The sequence below is a fragment of the Salvelinus alpinus genome, chromosome 14 (assembly GCF_045679555.1).
Source record: "Salvelinus alpinus chromosome 14, SLU_Salpinus.1, whole genome shotgun sequence".
Classification (NCBI taxonomy): Eukaryota; Metazoa; Chordata; class Actinopteri; order Salmoniformes; family Salmonidae; genus Salvelinus; species Salvelinus alpinus.
The window spans coordinates 13,332,941-13,348,668 of record NC_092099.1 but is presented as its reverse complement, the minus strand read 5'-3'; the positions used below and the strand labels follow the sequence as shown (position 1 = coordinate 13,348,668).

Here is a 15,728-nt window from a genome sequence, read left to right as displayed (position 1 = left end):
CTTCGTCTGAAGAGGAGGTGTAGCAGGGAACGGACCAAAGCGCAGCGTGGTTAGTGTTTATCATGTTTCAATTATGACAAAAACGTGAACACTACAAACTACAAAACAATAAATGTGAAAAACCGAAACAGTCCTATCTGGTGCATAGACACAAAGACAGAAGACAACCACACACAAAACCCAACACAAAACAGGCTACCTAAATATGGTTCCTAATCAGAGACAATGACAAACACCTGCCTCTGATTGAGAACCATATCAGGCCAAACAACAAACCCAACATAGAAACACAACACATAGATAACCCACCCAAATCACGCCCTGACCACACTAAAACACAGAAAATACAAAAGAACTATGGTCAGAACGTGACACTTGGAAAATTCCAGAAAATGATGTCATGGCTTTAGAAGCTTCTGATAGGCTAATTGACATCATTTGAGTCAATTGGAGGTGTACCTGTGGATGTATTTCAAGGCCTACCTTCAAACTCAGTGCCTCTTTGCTTGACATCATGGGAAAATCAAAAGAAATCAGCCAAATCCTCAGAGAAAAAATTGTAGACCTCCACAAGTCTGGTTCATCCTTGGGAGCAATTTCCAAATGCCTGAAGATAACACGTTCATCTGTACAAACAATAGTATGCAAGTATAAACACCATGGGACCACTTAACCGTCATACCGCTCAGGAAGGAGACGCATTCTGTGTCCTAGAGATGAACGAAATGTGCAAATCAATCCCAGAACAACAACAAAGGACCTTGTGAAGATGCCGGAGGAAACAGGTACAAAAGTATCTATATCCACAGTAAAAAGAGTCCTATATCGACATAACCTGAAAGGCCGCTCAGCAAGGAAGAAGCCACTGCTCCAAACCCATCATAAAAAATACAGACTACGGTTTGCAACTGCACATGGGGACAAAGATTGTACTTTTTAGAGAAATGTCCTCTGGTCTGATGAAACAAAAATAGAACTGTTTGGCCATAATGACCATTATTATGTTTGGAGGAAAAAGGGGGAGACTTGCAAGCCGAAGAACACCATCCCAACCGTGCAGCACGGGGGTGGCAGCATCATGTTGTGGGGGTGCTTTGCTACAGGAGGGACTGGTGCACTTCACAAAATAGATGGCATCATGAGGAAGTAAAATTATGTGGATATATTGAAGCAACATCTCAAGACATCAGTCAGGAAGTTAAAGCTTGGTCGCAAATGGATCTTCCAAATGGACAATGACCCCAAGCATACTTCCAAAGTTGTGGCAAAATGGCTTAAGGACAACAAAGTCAAGGTATTGGAGTGGCCATCACAAAGCTCTGACCTCAATCCCATAGAAAATGTGTGGGCAGAACTGAAAAAGCGTGTGCGAGCAATGAGGCCTACAAACCTGACTCAGTTACACCAGCTCTGTCAGGAGGAATAGGCCAAAATGCACCCAATTTATTGCGGGAAGCTTGTGGAAGGCTACCCGAAATGTTTGACCCAAGTTAAACAATTTAAATGCAATGCTACAAATACTAATTGAGTGTATGTAAACTTCTGACCCACTGGGAATATGATGAAAGAAATAAAAGCTGAAACAAATCATTCTCTCTACTATTATTCTGACATTTCACATTCTTAAAGTGGTGATCCTAACTGACCTAAGACAGGAAATTTTTACTATGATTAAATGTCAGGAATTGTGAAAAACTGATTTTAAATGTATTTGGCTAAGGTGTCTGTATATTTCAGACTTCAACTGTATACAAGATACATTGAAAAACAGTAATACTTCAGCTCTAAAGACCAGTAACAATAGCAGAACATTTAAAAAAAAGTGTTTTGCAGTGCCATGTTTCCTTACACTGCTTCACGGATTTCTGCCACAAACCAAACTGATTGAGTGACTTTTCAAACACATTTATTCAGAGCTAAGTACAATTAGCAACACGAGTAGTAGTAGTAATAGAGTAGAAATGTTCAACAAGAGATTTCAAAATATTTTGCAGATACTGATCATTTAAAATGAAGCCAAAGGTATTATAGATAAATAGGCTTAGAAAATTAGACGTGAACAAATTCATTGTTGGTATTGTACAAAGGAAATATAGTTTAATAATCTTTATAACAATAAATATAGCTCCTATAAATGTTCCCCTTCTAGAAAAAGTGCTATTGCAATTGTTTCTATAGCCATGTATGTTGCCCTTTAGCAGACACCTTCAAGTATCAGTTAAGCTTCATCTTTAGTTATTGAGTGGACAATCATTCCTGGGCACACACAATGCCCTCATGACAAACAACTCAAATAAAATGACACACAAGCATTAACTTTGCAGCTTGAAAATATTGATATACTGCAATAACTGCAACTATTTCAACTTTGGCAACAAATATGATGATTTAAAATAAAGCCAGGATTATATTTTCTTCTTGAACATTGTTTCAATACTATCTATTGATATGCATAACAGTATTCTACAACGTAAGTCAGGCGTTTTACTAATCAAATGCTCAGTGCAATGTTTGCTCTTTGTACAAGAATAAATTGCCAACCATAAATAATATAAAAATGCTATTTTCAGCTAATCTCTTTACTGGTAGTAACACAATTGGAAAATATTCTAAGCTTAAAGACTATTGCAAATAGCTAAAATCATAATGCAATACATTGAATGCTTTAACACAGATACTGTAGATTTTTATTTGCCAATGAAAGTAGCCCTTTCCTGCAGTCAAATGACCTTGTGGCCCCATGGGTGAAATGTTTTTTACGCCGGGATGCAAACTTAAAACGTAATAAAAAATGTTTAAAGCCATAACCATCTGTGTGAGGTGTATACTTTTGTTTCAAGGTAGATTTGTTTAAGACTACCAATAAACACTCTAAGTGACCCTGATTTAGCCTACTGCAGTAAAAGTTTAATCAGATGCTGTATATTTCATAAAAGTGAATTAATTAAAGCTGCATGGATACAGTACATTTTGACACTGCCTATATTGTAGATATATGAACTCATCAATTGTATATACTGATGCACAGTACATAGTCTTTAACTGCAGTATTGTACAAACTTTTTAATCGATTGCTTATGTGGTTGGATAACTTATACATTTCAAAACAACTGTAATATTATGATATTGAAAAAATACAAAAACATACAAAATACATTCAAAGACAAACATAAGTTGAAAATAGTTTCTTAATCTGACAGATACATCCTCAACAGAAACATTCCGTTGCTTTCACATACAGTCAAACTAACCTCTCCTATATCATGCTGGTATTACTTGACATTTAAAAACACAAAAACAAATAAAAAGCTTACATTTCTTTAGATTGCCTCACAAAGAAGCAGCTTCTGACACATAAACTAAAAACACTAACGCTTTTGAACACACAAAGATTTACAAGACAAATGTAAAGGAATGGTAAACTGTGGCACACAATTTTGATTTGTTTTAAACACAGTGAAGGGGGAAACGTCATAGACTTGTCTCCCTGGCGAAGCAGCCCTTCTGCATCTTTCTCCTCTTCTTTTGTTTCCTTCCACTGTTCTTGGATAAGCTGTGGGTATAAACACTGGCTGTTAGTGCTTTCAAGTATACAATTTCAGAACGTAGCTTATAACTATCAGCTGTCCGGCTCCAACAATGGATATTCTCCATTATGAATAATTTTTTGTCCAGGATTAGGCTTAATCTGTGTCCCCAAATGTATCATCAACTGATGTTTTAGTTGGGAGGGGCTTTACGTGAACATTAACACCATATTGATGTGCTTTAGCAAATCGCATTGTAATCCCCTCCCATACAGAATTGCACTGTATGTCCAGGCAGCTGAGAAGTATAATGGGATCAGAATCTCAGACAATGTTCATGAAAGAGCAGTTTTCACAAGAGAGATGTACTAATATAATTACACTCTCCAGCTGTTGCGTAATGGGAGCCTGCAGCTCGTACGCTGTAGTGCTCCTTGCCGAACTGCCCGTCACGGCCATTGGCTGAGGCATAGTAGATTGGGTAGAGGGATGATTGTCATGCTAGCAGAGCCTGATTGGTACAGCAGCATCATGTTGTCAGAGATGGCTCCTACATGCACTTTACATCCTTGCTTTCTCAGTCATGTCACTTTAGACTGAGCACATTCATTCGTCACTGCCTGTAATACGCTGGGTTTATATTCCAAGCAGTGAACAGGTAATGGACTTCGCATCCATAATATTTATCTTTGCCTAACATTAGCAGTCATCAAAGAGTTTCAAAGAGCTGTGCTCTCCCAGTGTTCATGAATTCGAAAATGCATAACATGACAATTTGAACGATGCAAAATAAGCAGCATCTAATTTCAACCTAATTATAAATTGAGGAATTAGACATTGTACAATTCTGCCTCATATCATGCAAAGATAAACAGAATAATTTTTTTCCCAAAAAGTGATGGTCACCAAATGGAGTAAAGGATGATCAAACGGGCACGGGGAATCAGACTCTTACCTTTGAGGGGTTCAGCATCTAAGAGGACATAAGGGAGTTTATGACAGAGATGGAATGGGAAAATACAGTCAAGAAACTCATCAGTTCTAAAAATGGAGAGGCAACTCCTTTCTAAGTAGCATCTAGTTTCAACCGAATGGTGAATCTGTAATTTCGTTCATATACAATAGCAATGACATATCAATATTCTGAAAATTCTCTATATGAGCATGGAACTTGGTCAATATGAGGCATTTTAAGAATTCAATGGTACATTGTCATCAGTTTCCAATATAATGGTTATAACACAATATCTATTCAGTATAGGAGGATTCCTAACTTGAGATATTCTCAACAAAGTCCATATTTTCACAAGGATTGATGCCATGGGGAAATGTGCAAGAAAGTTTGAGTTACATGCACATATCTTAAATTAAGACACATTTTTATACAAACTGACAGAAGAAAAACAAAGATACATTTTAAATGGAAAAATGTATCAACTCCAATGTGCTGATTTTGGGTATACATGCTTGAGGCAATGCAATACCATTTTGAGTTGTCGGAGTTGACATTCCACGTGTTTCCAAAAGAGCCTTTGGACATTTCATCTGTGATGTTGAGTACGGATTCACTCCTAGAAAACAAGAAATAATCATGCATAATAATACACAACAGTCAACTATTTTACTACCAATGAAGCTTGAAGTCTTTTTACAGTATAAAAAGGGAGATATAATGTTATCATAATGGCCTGACTTACTTTTGATATCCTTCTAATGGTAATTGCACTACTCCCTCTTCCTCTCCCAACATGCTTTGCTCCTCCTCCTGAAGAATATGATAATCAACAGGAAGTTGTTAAACTATAGTGATAGTACTGTAAATAATTAATTGGTTAAAACACATGCAGTGATAAATCATTACAATAAAAGTTACATATCTACAATAAAAATAAACATTATTTTGAGTTATTGACATAGCCTTGTTCTGTTCAATGTTCTCGACCTATATATAGGTTCGTGCCGTGAAAAGATCTTCGTGGGCTATACTCGGCCTTGTCTCAGGGTAGTAAGTTGGTGGTTGAAGATATCCCTCTAGTGGTGTGGGGGCTGTGCTTTGGCAAAGTGGGTGGGGTTATATCCTGCCTGGTTGGCCCTGTCCGGGGGTATAGTCGGACAGGGCCACAGTGTCTCCCGACCCCTCCTGTCTCAGCCTCCAGTAATTATACTGCAATAGTTTGTGTCGGGGGGCTAGGGTCAGTCTGTTATATCTGGAGTATTTCTCCTGTCTTATCCGGTGTCCTGTGTGAATTTAAGTATGCTCTTTCTCTTTCTCTCTCTCTCTCTCGCTCTTCTCTCGGAGGACCTGAGCCCTAGGGAGGAGGACCTGAGCCCTCCTGCCTTTCTAGGGAGCTTTTCCTAGCCACCGTGCTTCTACATCTGCATTGCTTGCTGTTTGGGGTTTTAGGCTGGGTTTCTGTATAGCACTTTGTGACATTGGCTGATGTAAAACAGGCTTTATAAATACATTTGCTTTGATTTGATACTCTAAATAACCAAATTCATGTTGTTACGTTCAAAAGAATACAATATAAAAATCGCTGGCACCATTCAAACCAATGAGGGTTTGGAACTTTAAAGCCAATTATCTCAGAATCATCTTTTTGCAGATAGAACCTTATAACAAGCTCTCGCTTTGTTATGTTGATGCTATTTTCATACCTCTTCTTCAGCATCCTTCAATTTCTTCTTCTTACTCTCTGGCATGAGATCATCCAGCCAGCTCATCTCTCTCTTGGTGAAGAAGCAATCCATCAGCTTCCTAATGAACACCAGAGCCAACACCTGCAAGGAACACAAACACACTTACTACTTAACTTACTATTCACGGATTGTATGTTTCGTCAAAATGTAGTTTTGAACGTTCGTTTTGGACGGATGCCTGACTGAGCATTCTACTCAATGCATCAAGGAGCGCTGATGAACATTTAATCAAAAGTGCATTACGGTGGCTTGGAAATACAATGACATTCAAACGGGGCAAATTATTAGTAGGAAAACCTTTTGTCATCATTTTGATGTCACCAAATTTACTTTAGATGCAGTATAACATTAGCTAGCTAGCTAAAATTGGGGGGCACCGGGTTTTAGCTAGCTAACGTTATCATTGCTAGCTATTTTTGCTAGCTAATGACAACATTGCCATCTGTCTAAAGTTAATTTGACAACATGATAATGCTGGCAAAGTTGTTTCCTACAAAATATTTCACTACTTTATCAATGTCATCACATTTCCATGCAGTATAGTGTAATTTCGACGAAACAGTAGTTATCCTCCGTCCAGAATGGCTGAGTTTATCACCACTTTAGGGCACCACTATGGTGCCGCCGATAGAGGGGGGCTTGAGAACGCTCAAAACAATGGCATGACGTGACCGAGTGATACTCAGACAAAATGATCTACGTAAATAAACCTTGTCCCAGCAAGACCGGCCCATAGGGCAGGAGCCTATCTCCTGTTCCTGGTGTGCATCTATGCAGCTTGATGTACAAGTAACGTTACACCCACTGGACAGAACGGATTCTAATGTATAACTTAAGTCAATGGCTATACTGTACATCTCATAGTGGTGCTAATTGTGTTAAACTACAATGTGGCCAAATAAATCTACATGTAACCTATGACCCAGGGAGAAAGCTAGGAGAAAGGCATTTGCGAACCATCATGGGGAAGACGATGGCATAATTGGAGGTCTTGATGACCCAGAGCATGACCAGGCAGCTGAGCTGGATGATGGTGAAGAGGTGGACCTTCCTCAGGGGAACGTATCTCAGGTAGATGAAGTCTGGCTGGTGCTTGGCTGGCATGCCAAACAGCTTCAGACGGTCAAAGAACTGATGAGCAATAGAACAAAGGCTTATATGACAACCTCAGGAGAATTAAATTCAGGCCAACTGTGTTGTGATAAGTCTGCATTTTCTCAGATGGTCTTTTTGAACTTAGCTTTAGATGTTAGCCAAGTGTGTTAGAACTTAGCCTTACAAGCCTATTTTGACTGAGAGTGTATATTAACTGTATCTGAGTGTGCTTAGTGACATCTTACCTGTATTCCTCTGAGCGAAGATGCTCCCATGTACAGGAATACTCCATACAAGACAGGCATGGGAATATACTGAAGGGATGAGAGCAATCATATTATGATTCAGCATCAGTAAAGACAGGAAACAGTCAAAAACGTGGGATTGAACCATATAAAACATAATGGTATAAATTATCTGTTCACTTTGAGGCACTGCAGACTAATACTCTGGGTGCAAAATAAATACAACTTGAGCAAGACAGAGACACTTATATTGCATTCGGAAAGTATTCAGACCCATTGACTTTTTCCACATTTTAATACGTTATAGCCTTATTCAAAAATTAATAAATGTTGTTTTTCTCGTCAATCTACACACAATACCCTATAACGACAAAGTGAAAAGAGGTTTTTAGAAATGTTTGCAAATTATTAAAAATAAAAAACAGAAATACCTTATTTACATAAGTATTCAGACCCTTTGCTATGAGACTCGAAATTGAGCTCAGGTGCATCCTGTTTCCATTGATCATCCTTGAGATGTTTCCACAACTTGATTGGAGTCCACCTGTGGTAAATTCAATTGATTGGACATGATTTAGCAAGGCATATACCTGTCTATATAAGGTCCCACAGTTGACAGTGTATGTCAAAGCAAAAACCAAGCCATGAGGTCAAAGGAATTGTCTGTAGAGCTCTGAGACAGGATGGTGTCGAGACACAAATCTGGTGAAAGGTATCAACAAATTTCTGCAGCATTGAAGGTCCCCAAGAAAATAGTGGAACCACCAAGACTCTTCCTAGGGCTCGCGCCCGGTCAAACTGAGCAATCGGGGGAGAAGGGCCTTGGTCAGGGAGGTGACAGAAGGGCCTTGGTCACTCTGACAGAGCTCCAGAGTTCCTCTGTGAAGATGGGAGAACCTTCCAGAAGGACAACCATCTCTGCAGCACTCCACCAATCAGGCCTTTATGGTAGAATGGCCAGATGGAAGCCACTCCTCAGTAAAAGGCACATGACAGCCCGCTTGGAGTTTGCCAAAAGGCACCTAAAGGACTCTCAGACCATGAGAAACAAGATTCTCTGGTCTGATGAAACCAAGATTTAAGTCTTTGGCATGAATGCCAAGCGTCACGTCCGGAGGAAACCTGGCACCATCCCTACGGTGAAGCATGGTGGTGTCAGCATCATGCTGTGGGTATGTTTTTCAGAGGCAGGGACTGGGAAACTAGTCAGGATCGAGGGAAAGCTGAACGGAGCAAAGTACAGAGAGATCCTTGATGAAAACCTGCTCAAGAGTGCTCAGGACCTCAGACTGGGGCGAAGGTTCACCTTCCAACAGGACAACGACCCTAAGCACACAGCCAAGACAACGCAGGAGTGGCTTCAGGACAAGTTTCTGAATGTCCTTTGAGTGGCCCAGCCAGAGCCCGGACTTGAACCTAATCTCTGGAGAGACCTGAAAATAGCTGTGCAGCGACGCTCCCCATCCATAGATTGATGAGGGGGAAAAACGATTTAATCAATTTTAGAATAAGTCTGTAACATAAAATGTGGAAACGTGAAGGGGTCTGAATATTTTCCGAATGCACTGTATATTACACTGTGATAAGAAAAGCCTTTGGACAGTCCGGAGACTAGGGCCAACACAATATGAGCTCAGAGAAGCTATCTGACCTTGAGCACAGAGGTCATGAAGACGGAGCAGCCCATGAGCAGGAAGATCATGAGGCCGGTGAAGCGCTGCTCCCGGATGCCCAGGAATTTGGGCTGTTCCCCGGGGGCCGAGCACTCCGACTCCAGCTTCAGACTGTTGACGTGGGAGATGGAGAGCACGGTGGCAGCCACGAACCAGGGCAGCCCCATGATGGAGCACACTCCCAGCATGATGCCCACCACGAACAGATCCAGATGGTACCCACAGCCTTTCTGTGGGAATTGATAGACAATACAGCACAACTGAGAATGCCTACTCAATATTTAGGAACGGCAACATTTTAAAATACAATGTTTCAAGAAATGATGTTGACAGAAGTGCTCCACTGTCAAAATGTTGACTACTCTGCGAAGATAAACTTAATCCATATCAACAACCAGTACCAAACTTTACAACATTTCATAATAAACTACACATGCACCAAACCAAAGCCTTCTAAACAAGTAACAGTCAGGCTATGGTGTACAAAGCCTCCCAGATGATCTGAGCCTCCCCATTCCAGTAGCCTACTGCAGGGTTTCCCAAACTCGGTCCTGGGGTGCACCTTTTGGTTTTTGGCCTTTGATTCAAATAATCAAAGCTTGATAATGAGTTTGGTTATTTGAATCAGCTGTGTGGTGCTAGGGCAAGGACCGACTTTGGGAAACACTGGTCTATAGTACCTTTAGTTTGTGTTCCTTCCTGTTGATGATGACTGCGGTGATCTGTTGGTCCATAAAGATGAGGATAGTGCAGAGCAGAGCAGGGATCACTGTTACTAAGGTGGTCCACCAAGGGTTGCCGCCTAACGGGCTGATCAACCAACCACGGTCATCTCTGGTCGGCTGCAAGAATTTAGGTTATTGGTAAATATTGCATCTACATAGCATGGCGATTGTCCATAGTGTAGAGTATCTTGAGTAAAAATGTATAATCACATTGTAATATCTTGTTATCTACCTCACCTTAAACACACTGGGGACTTTTAGTTTTGGAGATGGGACCCCTAAGACATAGTCCACCAGGACCATGGTAAAGATGGTGATGAACACAGCAAAGTCACTGATGACAGCTCTCAACTGTGCAAGAGAGGGGTGCATGTCAACTGTCTGGTCTTATCACAGGAAACATCTATATTATTGTTTAATATCAAACTACTATGTCAATCACAGATTTCACAGGTAAATCAAACACAGAGCACCTTGGTTGTTGATTCAATTCTCACATGGGCCACACATTTTGCTTGAAGAAAAAAGCGGGGTTCTGTGCTCAGACAACGGGAGAAAAAGTACTGCCATAAACCATAATAGAATCCAAAGAAAGTGGTGGAGGCGGACGCTTCTCCATTAGAAACTCCGACAGTACTCACATATGACCACTAGAGTGCTCCACTGCACCATAAAACTCAGGAGCATGACAGAAACCCTGTCTGCAGTCTACAAACACATAACAGATACAAATGAGTGGGATTACAGTAGGAACTGGGTCTGCTGCCTTACCTTGGTGGGGAAGTAACGGCTGAACTTGAACTCTTTGAGGAAAGCCGACATCAAGACAGTGGAGAAGAAGAGAACGACAGACCAGAAGAGAACATCTGGAATGTAGGGTCCATGAGGGCCACAGGCGGTGCCCACAAACTCCCCTCGCCTCTTTATGCAGCCCTGCAACAACATGTGGTCATTCAAAACATCCTGTGTTACAGGGTTGGCGTCAAATCCATTTCAAATCAGTCAATTTACACGGACAAGGTGACTGAGTGTATAGGGGATGTTGTTCCAAATGTGACTATTAAAACCAAACCAGAAACCATGGATAGATGGCAGCATTCCCGCAAAAAACTGAAAGCGTGAACCATCGCATTTAATCATGGCAAGGTGACTGGGAATATGGTTGAATACAAACAGTGTAGTTATTCCCTCCGATAGGCAATCAAACATGCAAAACATCAGTACAGAGACAAACTGGAGTCGCAATTCAATGGCTCAGACACAAGACGTATGTGGCAGGGTCTACAGACAATCACTGATTACAAAGGGAAAACCAGCCAAGTAGCGGACACCAACACGGCCTGTTCACCCCGCTATTATCCAGAAGGCGAGGTCAGTACAGGTGCATCAAAGCTGGGACCGAGAGAGTGAAAAACAGCTCCTATCTCAAGGCCATCAGACTGTTAAATAGCCATCACTAGCCGGCTACCACTCGGCTACTCAACCCTGCACCATAGAGGCTGCTGCCCTATATACAGTTGAAGTCGGAAGTTTACATACACTTAGGTTAGAGTCATTAAAACTCGTTTTTCAACCACTCAACAAATTTCTTATAAACAATCTATAGTTTTGGCAAGTCGGTTAGGACATCTACTTTGTGCATGACACAAGTAATTTTTCCAACAATTGTTTACAGACAGATTATTTCACTTATAATTCACTGTATCACAATTCCAGTGGGTCAGAAGTTTACATACACTAAGTTGACTGTGCCTTTAAACAGCTTGGAAAATTCCAGAAAATTATGTCATAGCTTTAGAAGCTTCTGATAGGCTAATTGACATCATTTGAGTCAATTGGAGGTGTACCTGTGGATGTATTTTAAGGCCTTCCTTCAAACTCAGTGCCTCTTTGCTTGATATCAAAAGAAAATCAGCCAATACCAAAGAAAAATAAATGTAGACCTCCACAAGTCTGGTTCATCCTTGCGAGCAATTTCCAAATGCCTGAAGGTACCACATTCATCTGTACAAACAATAGTATACAAGTATAAACACCATGGGACCACGCAGCCGTCATACCGCTCAGGAAGGAGATGCGTTCTGTGTCCTAGAGATGAACGTACTTTGCTACAAAATGTGTAAATCAATCCCAGAATAACAGCAAAGGACCTTCTGAAGATGCTGGAGGAAACAGGTACAAAAGTATCTATATCCACAGTAAAACGAGTCCTATATCGACATAACCTGAAAGGCAGCTCAGCAAGGAAGAAGCCACTGCTTCAAAACCGCCATAAAAAATGAGACCTACAAACCTGACTCAGTTACACCAGCTCTGTCAGGAGGAATGTGCCAAAATTCACCCAATTTATTGTGGGAAGCTTGTGGAAGGCTACCCGAAACGTTTGACCCAAGTTAAACCATTTAAAGGCAATGCTACCAAATACTAATTTGAGTGTATGTAAACTTCTGACCCACTGGGAATGTGATGAAAGAAATAAAAGCTGAAATAAATCATTCTCTCTACTATTATTCTGACATTTCACATTCTTAAAATAAAGTGGTGATCCCAACTGACCTAAAACAGGGAATATTTACTAGGATTAAATGACAGGAATTGTGAAAAACTGAGTTTAAATGTATTTGGCTAAGGTGTATGTAAACTTCCGACTTCAACTGTACATAGACATGGAATAACTGGCCACTTTAATAATGGAACACTAGTCCCTTTAATAATGTTTACATACTGCTTTACTCATCTTATATGTATATACTGTATTCTATTCTACTTTAGTCAATGCCACTCCGACATTACTCATCCTAGTATTTACACTACCGTTCAAAAGTTTGCGGTCACTAAGAAAGTTTTAAAAAAGTCCATTAAAATAACATGAAATTGATCAGAAATACAGTGTAGACATTGTTAATGTTGTAAATTACTATTGTAGCTGTAAACGGTAGATTCTTTATGGAATATCTACATAGGCGTACAGAGGCCCATTATCAGCAACCATCACTCCTGCGTTCCAATGGCACGTTGTGTTAGCTAATCCAAGTTTATCATTTTAAAAGGCTAATTGATCATTAGAAAACCCTTTTGCAATTATGTTAGCACAGCTGAAAACTGGCCTTTAGACTTTAGATTTTAGAGTATCTGGAGTATCTGGAGCATCAGCATTTGTGGGTTAGATTACAGGCTCAAAATGGCTCAAAATAACTTTCTTCTGAAACTCATCAGTTTATTCTTGTTCTGAGAAATGAAGGCTATTCCATGCGAGAAATTGCCAAGAAACTGAAGATCTCGTACAACGCTGTGTACTACCCCTTCACAGAACAGCACAACCTGGCTCTAACCAGAATAGAAAGAGGAGTGGGAGGCCCTGGTGCACAACTGAGCAAGAGGACAAGTACATTAGAGAGTCTAGTTTGAGAAACAGATGGCTCAACTGGCAGCATCATTAAATAGCACCCGCAAATGAACACCAGTCTCAACGTCAACAGTGAAGAGGCGACACAGGGATGCTGGCCTTCTAAGGCAGCTACAAAGAAAAAGCCATATTTTGGACTGGTCAATAAAAATAAAAGATTAAGATAGGCAAAAGAACACAGACACTGGACAGAGGAACTCTGCCTCGAAGGCCAGCATCCCGGAGCCGCCTCTTCACTGTTGACATTGAGACTGGTGTTTTGCAGGTACTATTTAATGAAGCTGCCGTAGAGGAGTTGTGAGGCATCTGTTTCTCAAACTAGACACCCTAATGTACTTGTCCTGTTGCTCAGTTGTGCACCAGGGAGCACTGTTGGAGCTAGGAACACAAGCATTTCGCTACATCCGCAATAACATCTGCTAAATATGTGTATGTGACCAATACAATTTGATTTGATTTGAATTAACTGAAATTACAATTTGAAAGAATTCTCAGAGCATTTAAGGAAATTGGAATTGGAGCATCCTGCATTTAAATGGAATTGACCCCAGGGTCCTGCTGGGATAAGAGCATCCTTGTCCACAAAAAGTTAAATTAATACTAAAAATGTGTTTTTATGATTTGTCATGGGGTAATCCAGAGTAATCCAGCCCACATGTCCTTAATCTCCTGCACTGGGCCAGCTCCATCTGGGAGAGCCTGCCACTTTGTGTGGAACAACCTAAATGTGCGCTTTTTTGGTCTCTACCATCATGCTGCTTAATCAAAAAATACAATACAACATTTCCTTTTGTGTGTAGGGTAAAACGTTTATCCTCAACATGTGACAAAACCTGGAAAAACCACGAGACTAACCATGGTTTCTATTTACAGTATGCATCATCTTCCTAATTTTGCCTGATCCTATCAACAAATTATGCCACACCCTCTCATACACTACCTTGACCTCAAGTGCCTCCCAATAGATCTCCGAAGCAGTGATGTTGTTCTGCTCCCAGTACCGTAGGGTGGCATTACTGGGATCCGGAGGTTCAACACATGAACACCTATGGAAACAACAGAACACTTCACCATCAAATCCCTTACCGATCACGATCATCTCAAATGCTATGCTGGACTTCTTTCAAACACAAGTTAAGATTTTGCTGTCATTCTGAACTCTAAGGGACGGTTTGCTTGACACAGATTATGCCTAGTTCTGGATTAAGATGCACCTTAAGAGGCCAAGAAGATGATCAAGGACCTCAGCGACCCGAGATGGTCTGTTCACTCTACCTTCTAGTAGAAAGAGACGGTACAGGTGCATCAAAGAGAAACTGAAAAACAGCTTCTATCTTCAGGCCATCCCTAGCCACCTGGGAATCTGCCCTGCAGTTTGAGACTAATGTGCCGTGTACTGTATATAGAGAGTCATTGAACGCTGGTCACCTAATATTCTGTTTATATACTGTTGTTTACTCACTGTGTATTTATACTGTATTCTTGACATAGCCCATCCTAATATACCTACTACTGTACATACCAATTTATATCCAAATGATATACTGTCTATACACACCACATATTTATATTCTGGTTCTGACACACGCTCACTCTAATATACAGTATCTTCTCAGGATTATTAATTGGACCCGTTCTATAAAAAAATTTATTTCATTTTTAGATTTTTTTATTTGTGTTATTTTTAATTGTACTTGCGAGACATTCTATTGCACTGTTGGAGTTAGCACCACAAGCATTTCGCTGCACCTGCTATAACACCTGCAAATCTGTGTACGCGATCAATAAATGTTGATTTGATTTGATTCAATGGAGTGAGTGCACACTTACGAGTATCGTGTGAGTTTGTCCAGGTTGTTGTTCATGTTGATGGGGTAGTGTTCCCCCAGGTGGATGAGCTTCTCCAAGGCCTCGTAGATGAAGATGATGCAGATGAGCGAGGCGAAGGCCTCCTCTGTGAAGCGTGTGATGTAACAGACCAGGGAGCTGGCATCTGTGGCTACCAGGAGCAGACAGAGGAACGCTGTCCACAGCCCTATACAGGTTCTCAGTGAGAGGTAGGATAATCCATACTCCCTGAGGACAGAGTGCAAAACATCCCTTTTATTTTATATTTTTTAATGTAATCTTTATTTATTCAGGAAAAGGGCAGCTCAATTAAAAAATACATAGCTCCTTCACAGTACAGTGCATACACAGCACCGGAAGAAAAATCACTGACACTGCAGCACTAACATTTCCTATATTATATGACAACATCTGTGAGGTGTTTACCTCCTATCTGATCTATCTGCAGGATATGGGATCTGAGGTTGTCATTATCACAATGGTATTTTAATATTACTTAAAGCAGTATA

The 15,728-nt window shown here is 40.5% G+C and overlaps 1 protein-coding gene across 4 annotated transcripts in view; it reads right to left on the bottom strand.

The window, feature by feature from the left end:
* Positions 1-1,889: 1,889 nt before the first annotated feature.
* LOC139538445 (sodium-driven chloride bicarbonate exchanger-like) overlaps positions 1,890-15,728 on the bottom strand; it is a 60,308-nt gene continuing 46,469 nt past the window's right edge. For 2 of the 4 annotated variants that reach the window (XM_071340503.1, XM_071340504.1), the window contains 11 exons: positions 15,202-15,447; positions 14,312-14,417; positions 10,737-10,898; positions 10,203-10,316; positions 9,921-10,082; positions 9,219-9,470; positions 7,568-7,636; positions 7,185-7,358; positions 6,186-6,308; positions 5,225-5,292; positions 1,890-5,098 (listed from right to left, as the gene is read on the bottom strand). In XM_071340503.1, coding sequence (XP_071196604.1) covers positions 4,831-5,098; positions 5,225-5,292; positions 6,186-6,308; positions 7,185-7,358; positions 7,568-7,636; positions 9,219-9,470; positions 9,921-10,082; positions 10,203-10,316; positions 10,737-10,898; positions 14,312-14,417; positions 15,202-15,447 — 1,744 coding nt within the window. In that variant the 3' untranslated portion in view covers positions 1,890-4,830. The remainder of the gene's footprint in view (positions 5,099-5,224; positions 5,293-6,185; positions 6,309-7,184; positions 7,359-7,567; positions 7,637-9,218; positions 9,471-9,920; positions 10,083-10,202; positions 10,317-10,736; positions 10,899-14,311; positions 14,418-15,201; positions 15,448-15,728) is intronic. The other 2 variants (XM_071340505.1, XR_011667743.1) reach the window with 2 other exon arrangements.